This window comes from Triticum dicoccoides, chromosome 7B (genome assembly GCF_002162155.2).
Source record: "Triticum dicoccoides isolate Atlit2015 ecotype Zavitan chromosome 7B, WEW_v2.0, whole genome shotgun sequence".
In the NCBI taxonomy this organism is placed as follows: domain Eukaryota; kingdom Viridiplantae; phylum Streptophyta; class Magnoliopsida; order Poales; family Poaceae; genus Triticum; species Triticum dicoccoides.
Window position 1 is genome coordinate 123,722,394 of NC_041393.1, and position 9,817 is coordinate 123,732,210.

The window sequence follows — 9,817 nt, forward strand, 5'->3', positions numbered from 1 at the left end:
TTTAGTCGCACCAAGAACTCTAGCAAGGTTTTCTCTGTGTATGGTCGATCATATTCACGTGACCATGTCTCTTGATTAATGGTATTTGGGTCAATGAACCCAATGCCATAGCGTCCAGCTTTTTTCATTTCATACATCTTTATTCTGCATAATACCACAGAAAAGAATATAGTGAGGATAATTACAAGCAATGATCAACAAGCACTACAGCTAGCTAGAGACTTAAATTACAGAAATAAATCACTTACAGACAATAGCATCTGACGATAAATTTGTTGACTATGTCTTGATTGAATAACTGAAATAGTTCTTGAAACTCAACCCACGGAGCTTTTTCATGTAGGTAATGTTCTGGCTTGATTCTCACCATGAGGGACTCTCGATCGGTAGTCTTGGCTTCTCTCATGTACCATTAATGCAATTCATACATTCTCGTTGATAGATGGTTGACCTCCTCAGGCTTGACCAGAGGTACGCCGCGGGCATATTTCCGTTTTAGTTCCTCCTCTTTAAACGTTTCCATGGGCTCGATCTCTAGGAGTTGATAAACAGTGATACCGGCCTCTTTAGCCATCCTTCTATGATTGTCGGTTATTACCAGCTGATCGGCGCTGGTACTCACATGTGTTGGTGGTACAATGAGCGGGGGGGTCGATTGCACCACCTGTTCTCCTAGTTGGGGAACAATTTTCCCGCTTGTTGGGCAGCTGCTTGGCTCAAGCTCGAGCTCGACTCCTTTTTTGTGCTTGATATGACTTCTTGATTTGACGCTCATAGTCTGAGTCAATATGCTTGGGAGTTGGTGGTTGAGCCATACGAATGAAGTGGTCAATGACATGCTCAGGTACTTTCTCCTATGGCGGCGGGGGCGATTTCAGTCCAAAATGGGACTTCACTTGGGCCCTCACTTTGGCTTCATTTTCCGCGTCAGTCAGGTCGTAAGGCAACCTCGGAAGAGGCTTGAGGCTTGGACCATATTTGTATTTGTTGCCTCCTATTGTACTGCTAGCCGCCGTAGCTGCGGTGCCTCTCTTCCGCTGTTGCTTAGGCAGCGGAGCCCGCTGAGGCGGCGGAGATGGCTGACGCGGTGCCTGACTTGGAGGAGGAGTCCGCTGACACGGTGCCGGACTTGGAGGAGGAGTCGGCTGACGTGGTGCCGGACTTGGAGCAGCGGGATTAGTCTGCTGACTTGGAGGAGCGGGAGTCTACTGAGGCGGCGGCAGACTTGGAGGAGTGGGAGTTTGCTGAGGCGGCGGCGGACTTGGAGGAGGAGCCGGCTGACGCGGTGTCGGTGGCCTTGGAAAGATGATGCAATCCTTTCTCCATAGAATGATACGATGTACGACCTCTCCCAGTGTGTGCTCGTCGTCACCTCCAGGAATGTCAAGCTCTAGCCCCGAATATCCTTCCACCACTTCGTCAACCTCGACACGAGCATAGCCAGCTAGAATCGGATTGCAACGAAAGGTTGCTTCAGGGGGATTTGTATAAGCAACGTCGTCCGCCATATTCATGGATATGTTCTTCATTTTAAATTGTAGCTCACAAGTTGTCATATCTATGATATCATCCATAGGGTGTCTATCCAGCAGTGCATCATCTCCCAGGGCGGAGCCCACGCTGCTTCTAGGCATGGATGGGACAGTGCTATCCAATGCTGGATCCGCTAGCTGATGCCGCTGCCGAGACCCACTTTCCTGGCTAAGTGAGTCGATCTGCTCCTGCTACCGTTGGAAAGTGAGTGCCAACTCCTCGTGCTTTGATTATATGATGCGAAGGCGGTCTGCTTCCTTCTTCCTCTCCTCCTCCTCCAGCTTCCTCTTCTGCTCCTCCTGCTGCTTCTTTCTCGCACGGCTTCTGTAGTCAGCATTCTAGTCCGCAAACCCCTCAAACCACGGAACAACGCCTTTGCCTCGTGTCCTTTGCGGGTCTTCAGGATTTTCAAGGCGCGTGTAAGCTCGTCATTCTCTCTGTTGGGCTTGAACACCCCCGTTTGAGCCTCTTATATTGCAAGAAGTAAGCGCACATCGGCTCCTTTAAGACTTTCCCGCTCCAAAACCTTGCCTGTCTTTGGGTCCAACGTCCCTCCATGCACATAGAACCAAGTCCTGACCCTGGGGGGCCAGCTCAATGTAACTGGAGTAACCCCTGCATCCATCATCTGTTGCTCAGCGAGATCCCACTTAGGCCTAGCCACCTCATAGCCACCTGGCCCATATTTATGGTGCCACTCCTTTTTCGCGGCATTAATCTTATTTTTTCTCGACCGTTCCTCAGCTACTTCCGATTCCTTGAATTTCACAAAAGCGTGCCAGTGATCTTTTGCCTTCTCCACTGTTCCCTTCAATTCTGGAGTCTTCTTTCCTGCTTTGACGTATGCAGCCCATATACTTTTCTTGTGGTTGTTGAATGCTAACGCCATCTTCCTAAGAGCAGCGTTCTTGACTTTCTCCACATCTGCATCTGTGAAATGATCTGGTAGGGTGAAATGTGACATTAGAGATTCCTAAAGCCGATCTTTTGCTCTTTGGTCAACAAAAGTAACATATGGACATTCCTTTGCTGGCCTTTTCCATTCTTGAATGGAGATCGGGATTTGGTCCTTGACAATAACTTCGCATTGATGAAAGAACTTGTCCGCATTCATCTTAGGTTCGTGCGGTTTCCCATTAGTGTCGCGGAATTGTCACGGTAGATGTCCTTAGCGTCAGGACTTAGTCGTGAGGCCAAAGAACCTATGTGGTAGCTTGAGAGGGGTTGAGTGGGACAAGAGATGCGAGGTTTTTTACCCAGGTTTGGCCCCGCACGGTGGTGGTAAAATCCTACATCCTTCTTCATTTATATTGATGATGATGATCACAGTTACAAGGGTGCTCTATCTCGAGAGCTATTGATTTGTCTATCTAGACTTGTAAAATAGGTCCCTCTTGGGGTGCCCTGTCCCTCCTTATATAAGTTGGAGGGGCGGGTTACATGAGGAGTCCTTGTAGGACTAGGACTATTCTAAGTAGAATCCAAGTCTTGCTTCCTTGGTAAGGGAAAACTCCTTATGCCTTTCCTTTTAAGCCGGCCCACCATAACATAAGTCGGCCTTCCATGAGCCGCCCTTCTGGGCCGCTGGGTCTTCTCGCTCCTCTAACCCGCCTGCCGGGTCACCAATGAGTGGAGAACTCCGGGTGGGTCACTTAGTGAGTCGCTAGTCTTCGGGTGGGTCACTAGTGAATCGCCAAGTCCGGTCAGGTCATACTTCCGGCCGGGTCATACTGCGGGGTATATCCCTGACAATTAGGTTTGATGGCATCGATGTTGTACTTTACGCCATCCTTCAACTTTTTGGTCGGGCCTCGAACTATCCTGTTGCTTGTAGAAGATTTGCTCGATCTGGAGGGCTGAAAGAAGAAAGACCGATTCGTTAATATATATATAAATCAATTAAAACATGTGATGATCACCAGATGCCTGCTTATATAAATATACCTCACCGGTCTTTGTTATTTCAAGAATAACATTTCCTTCGTCATTAAAGTTCTGTACTTCATCTATTCGTTCGTCTTCATCAAATATCATACCCTCACCGGTAGGGTTCATATATTGCGAGCCGTCATCTTCTTCATTCCCATCTAGGCTCGGGGAGCGTCTGATGTCGAACAGGGCCTCTTCTCCTTCTCTGCCGGTATTTTCCATAGCTTTTATTTAACTAATCCAGGAGAAAGATAAAACAATTTAGTTTTCAAATTAGAATGCATGCATGCAATCAATAAGGAAAAACTGAATCATAGTAGATAATATGCATCTCGAATAATCCAGATAATTGATATGCATCATCAAATATAATCTCGAATACATCGTCTCGAATATTATTGAATAATATAATCTCGAATACATCACTAGATAATATAGATCGAATACTATCAAATAATCTAGTTCTCTCGCCGTGGACACCCAAAGAGAAGGAACCATCACGGGATCATAGCTCGGGTGAGATCCTTGAAAAACCTGCCAGGTATTGGAGAACATGACATCCAACGCAACCTTGTAGCATCAGACGTTCTCGTCCTCCTCCTTGACATGGTGACGTACCACCTCTACGGGGGACGCCAGCCTCCACACCGAATGTGGCCCACACGTCCGCCACCAAAGAAGCTCCGGGTCGACGATGAGACTCGGGTTCCTCACCATGATGCACGCCCCTGAAGGTAGCACCTCCCAGTGCAAGCCCAGTGGAGCCTAGTCCCGGACATGGCGCCTCTGAAGCAGGTCGTCGTCGCGAACGGGTTGATGACGAGGATGTGGGTCGGGCATCGTTGGCCTGAGAACAAATTCTATGCAAATGTAACCTTTTTTAAATGTTTGGATTGTGATTTCTTAATATACGAGGAACCTTCAGTCCCTGGCTAGGAACATGATTCGGAATCATTACGGATTCTCTTAACCTTTAAGGGATTTAACAAAATGGCGCCATTCTGGATGTGCAGAAAATGGTCCATATTTTTCCTTATCTTATCTACCCTTCTATATGTCATGTTGTCTAGTGTTAAAAGATTCAAAAAAACTATGGCTTCATCATTAGCCGAAAGTAACAGGCGCATGATGGTACGAAGCTCTCCAAATTGTTTTGGAACGGAGTCTTGGATAGGATAATTAGCTTTTTGGTATGAAATTCAGCAAGAGCCTTCCGAATATCACTATTTGGAAGGCCTTTTCTGAAATTTGTACCAAAAAACGAATTATTCTATCAAAAACTCCGTTCCAAAAAAACTTTGGAGAGCTTCGTACCATCATGCGCCTGTTACTTCCGGCTAATGATGAAGCCATGGATTTATCAATATTTTGACAAACAACGTCACATGTAGAAGAATATATTAGCAGAATAACTATTCTGCACACTACTTCCGCACTGCACGCTGATCGCAAGTGCACGTCATTCTTTGAACCAAGTGTGCTGCAGTACTCACACGAGTGAACTTCTCGTCGGAAAAAACTGCACGCGTTATTTTTCGGTATTGTTTTCGCTCTAATTTTTTAACCGTTTATCAGAATGAGGCGTGTAATATATCGTTGGAAAGATATGGATTAGGCGCAACTTCGACATGTTGAACACTTTTCGAGATTCCACACGATTTAAGAGCAGTTTTGAAAATGGTGCGGCCCAGGACGAGTGGCAGCGAGTGTTTTTTCGCGATTTCTTCTAAACCGCTCATCGGAATGAAGCAAACGATACGCCGTTGGATAGATATCGTCGAGGGGCATCTTTTTCATATATATTGTTTTCTCTAATTCCTTACGGTTTAAGAGCAGTTTCAAATTTAATAAATTGCGGAATTCTGTTTTTAAAAAAAATTCAAATCTTCGGTACTGTTTTCGCTCCAGTTTTTGAACCGTTTGTGGAAACGAGGCGTGTGATACGCCGTTGGAAAGCTACGAATGAAGCGCAACTTTAATATGTTGAAATATTTTTGAGATTCCTTATGGTTTTAAGTTCATTTTGAAAAATCGTGCGGCGGATGACGAGTGGCAGCGGCCGTTTTTTGTGAAATTTTTGCAAACCGCTAGTCGGAATGATTCAAACGATACGTCGTTGAAAAGATATCGACGAGACACAACTCTTTTATGTAGAATACTCTCTCTAATTCTTTACGGTTTAAGAGGAATTTCGAATTTACCGAAATGCGGACACTCTGTGTTTCGCGACACCCAAATCGACGTGGGTACTTCATCCGACTGAAAACCGCACTGCAACGGACGAAAGACCGCACTGCATCAAACGGGTAAGGGAACTGCATGGTTTCTTTTATTCAAACGTATTTTTTCAAGGACGAGAAATAGAGTGCACTTCACATCCGGTGTAAATGAAGACAACACTATCAAAAAGTGAACCGCATTACTTTTTTTCCCGCTTCCATAATTTTTTTTTGCACTTACGAGATGAACAACATCATATGGCCGACCGCACTTCTTCGGAATGAAAACCGCACTGCATCGGACGGGCAAGCGAGCTGCATAATTTCTTTTGTCGGGCGTAGATTTTCTCAAACAAGTTTTTGTTGTCTTTTTTCAACGTTTCTATGAACAAGAGTTGACCGCACAGACGGGGCAAGTGAATCGCGACATATATTTAAGCGAACCACACTACTTTTTTTATTGTTTTGCTAAAAAAAATCGCATTTCAATGTTGTGCGCAAGTGAAGAACATGACTCTCAAAAGTGAACCACATCGAGGACCAAACGCACTGCAGTTGTTGCATTGATATAGTGAACCACTTAGGAGTTTTATAGCTAACCAGGCGAGAGAACAAAGTGAGCTTCACATCTATCTGATTGTTTGACACAGACACACACATACAAAATTTGTACTCTCGACCAGTCGAACCACAAAAAATTCTATGGGCTACACGAACTTCAGTTTTTCACAATGAAGTGCAGATCTCAGCAACAACAAAATTGAGTAACTGGGCATGCAACCGAACTGCATCACTTCATCTTCCCTACAAAGAGAAAAGTAAAATGAACCCCGAGAGCAAAACAACAACAGACTGCAATTTTCACTCGATTTCTCTTTAGAGAAAACACACAATGAACTTCATCCACGTATTTCTGTTTTTCAACAATTGCAGCCCACGCAGAGTCGTGGATCTGACAAAATAATGAATAGCTTGGACTACACTGCAAATCTGAAAACTAAAATAAACTGAACCCCGTGCTGCCCCTAGCCAAACTACAGCATGGGACACCCTGTTTTTCTAGCGGACTTGCTGATGATAGTACTACCAGCGAGCCATGGTGGTGCAACCTGTGCATGGACCACATGGAGAGGAGCAACAAACTGCATGCGGCACGAGGCCAAGCTGCACAGAAAAGGAGGTGGAGGTCAGCAGGATGTGCAACTCGTTAGGGAGGAACAGGGCTCCAGATCCGAGAGCAAGGGAAGTGGTGGCCCGGTCAAGGCGGGGATTGGGAGGGGAGGGGTGGGAGGCAGGGTACCAATGCAGTTCCACCGCGGGCCGGAGTCAGAGTACTGCGCGAGCACCGTCGAGTACAGCCGCTTGAGGAGCCGTGGCCAGGCGGGGCTCGCTGGGTAAGGCGTTGTGGACGGCAGCAGCTGCCCGTGCTGGTAGCCCGTCGTGGTGGCGCGGGGATGGCGGGAGGGAGGAGCAGAGAGGAGTTGCAGAAGTGGAGGGGTGGATCCGGCTGCGAGAGTCGCGCGGGGATGGCGGAAGGAGCAGAGCAGAGTCGCGCGGCAGGGGAGGGGAGGGTCCGGCTCCAGGGGTCGCGGGGGAGCTGCTTGCCGGTGCGAGCCGAGGCCGCTGGCGATGCAGGGCACGGGCGGTGCGAGCCCAGGCCGCTGGCGATGCAGGGCACGGGCGGCGCAATCCCAGGCCACCGTTGAAATCTCAGAAATACACAGTTGAATTGCTCAGCGCACTGCATCAGCAAAATCTAAACAATTATTTTCTGAACTAAAGACTAACGCTCCACTACCTGAAGGAACAACACGAGCTGCCTCGACGCCACAACCGTGCTGCACGCGTGCGCATGCCGGACTGCCCCACCATGAATCCATTGAGAGAGGGGGGAGTTTAGATCCCGCAGACGGAGCCGGTGCTCACAGGGAGGCACTCCCCATGCTCACCTGCAGAGAAGCTCGAGAGAGGAAGGTAGGTGGCCTCCCGGTGCCTGCACATGGTGGTGGTGGGTGAGATGGAGAAGGGGGCATGGGGTGGGAGGGGAGGAGGGGTGGCCATGCCTTTTAGGCTTACCGGATCTTGGCGGCGGTGAGCGAACGGGGGAGCGAGGGGAGGTACGCGCGACACATCGGGGCACCTCAAACCACTGCTCGATCTGGTTGGAGAAGAAGTGTTGGATCCCCAAGCGATTAACCTCGCAGGCGATCTCGATCCAGATGAATGGTGGAGGTGTATCGATGGCGACCTGGATCCAGGCATGTTGTGGAGGTAGCGTTATCGTCGGAGTAGGTCCAGCGAGGTGAACGGGACGCGTTTTGGGAGGAGGTTCATGGGTGAAAAGCTCAGATCCGTCCCTGCCTGGCCCCCCGTGGCAGCCATCATCCAATGGCGGCGCGGGCTATGAGGAGGTTGCGGCGCGGGTTCTGGAGTGGCGGCTCGGCCCCTGAGGTGACGGCGGCAGGGCGGGCCCTAAGGCCGTCCAAATCATGCGGCCGTGCGCGGGGAGGCGTGGGAAGTGAGATTCGTTGCCGGCAGGCGCGGCGGTGGCTCACCGGGGCAGGGGTAGGTGGGTGTCCTGTGGGTGCGGGGACGATGGTGGAGGGGGTCGGGGTGTGGTGCAGGGAAGAAGGTGGAGGAGGATTTGGGGTATGGCGTGGGGGAAGAAGGTCGGGTGGGTCGGGGGCAATGTTAGCAGAATGTTATCATAGACTCACCCTATATATACATATACCCTATATATACATATACTAGTAAATATGCCCGTGCGTTGCACCGGGAGAAAAACAATCAGATTATATAGATATAATAGAGATAAAAAGATCTAAATCAAATGCCAGGATGAGATAAGGATTTTCAATATGTCATTTCACAAACTATGTCCAAGTGCGTTATGATGAAAATGTGATGGTCTCATCACGACTTAATTTCCTAAGGTGCCACAACAAAATAATTTTTCGGTTGAGCAAACTACATTGTTGGACCCCCTGCCTTAGTTAGACTAATGCATGATGTGTCTCACATTGACCTAGCGTAGCGATGTTTTTCAGAACCAGTAGAACTTTGGTACGAGAATAGTTGTGTACGGAGGTAAAACGGACATTTTGTCATTTTCATATAGTTTATAAAAAGTAACCCATAGCAAGATGTGTCAACTTTTTTGGGCTCGGGACATTGTTTTAAATTCCCAAATATGTGTTGAAAACACAATTATATTTTTAGAAATCATGAACATTTTTTATTTCATTGTTTTTAAAATCATGATTTTTTTATAATATGCAAACAATTTTTTTAATCATGAACATTTTATGATCCCCTAATGAAACCTCTACAGAACCCCTAATAAAACCTCTGCCTAAGCGATGGTTTGTTTTGTTCGTTACTTAAGAATCAGTTTAATTTTTGTGAACATTTTCTAAAATTTCATGGACATTATTTTCAAATTCCCAAATATGTTTTGAATAAACGATCATATTTTTATAAATCATGAATTTTTATTTTATTGTTTTTTAAATCACGATTTTTTTAAATATGCGAACAGTTTTGTTTTTAAATCACGAATTTTTTATGATTTCTCAAATGTTTTTTGAATTCACAAACATTTTATGATGTATCTATATATTTTCTCAGTACTCACAACTTTTTTGATTTTTTTTCTGTAAATCCCAGAGTAATTTAAAGAAAGAAAAAAAAATGAGAAAGGAAAAAAGCAAAAGAAAAACAGGGGCGTCACTACGGGCCGGCCCATTACGGCCTGCTATATATATTGCAGAAAAGGGGAGGGAGAAAAAGGGTATGCACGACCAGGGATCGAACCCTGGTCTCCCGTGCTTTTTTAAGATAGTCAATTGGGACAACTTCAGAGGCAATTTATATGACGGACGACAGAAACCCAATTCTTTTTATTATTAGGTAAAGATAAAGATATATATATATATATATATATATATATATATATATATATATATATATATATATATATATGATCAGAAAAAAATAGATCAACTTGTACACATTCATAACGGGGGCATTCTTGATAAGTCCCTTATTAAAGGACTAAGAAAATCTATTGTACTATACATACATATACTAACTAATTCCAAATACATAACAAACTTTTGCAAATACATTAAAAT

The 9,817-nt window shown here is 46.1% G+C and overlaps 1 protein-coding gene across 1 annotated transcript in view; it reads right to left on the bottom strand.

Moving 5' to 3' along the window:
• Nucleotides 1-6,519: 6,519 nt before the first annotated feature.
• Nucleotides 6,520-9,817, bottom strand: part of LOC119338725 — a 4,515-nt gene continuing 1,217 nt past the window's right edge. The window contains exons 2-4 of the mRNA XM_037610980.1: nucleotides 7,480-7,625; nucleotides 6,982-7,390; nucleotides 6,520-6,845 (exon numbers count right to left, since the gene is read on the bottom strand). Of these exons, the coding sequence (XP_037466877.1) occupies nucleotides 6,679-6,845; nucleotides 6,982-7,390; nucleotides 7,480-7,625 (722 nt within the window). The 3' untranslated portion in view covers nucleotides 6,520-6,678. The remainder of the gene's footprint in view (nucleotides 6,846-6,981; nucleotides 7,391-7,479; nucleotides 7,626-9,817) is intronic.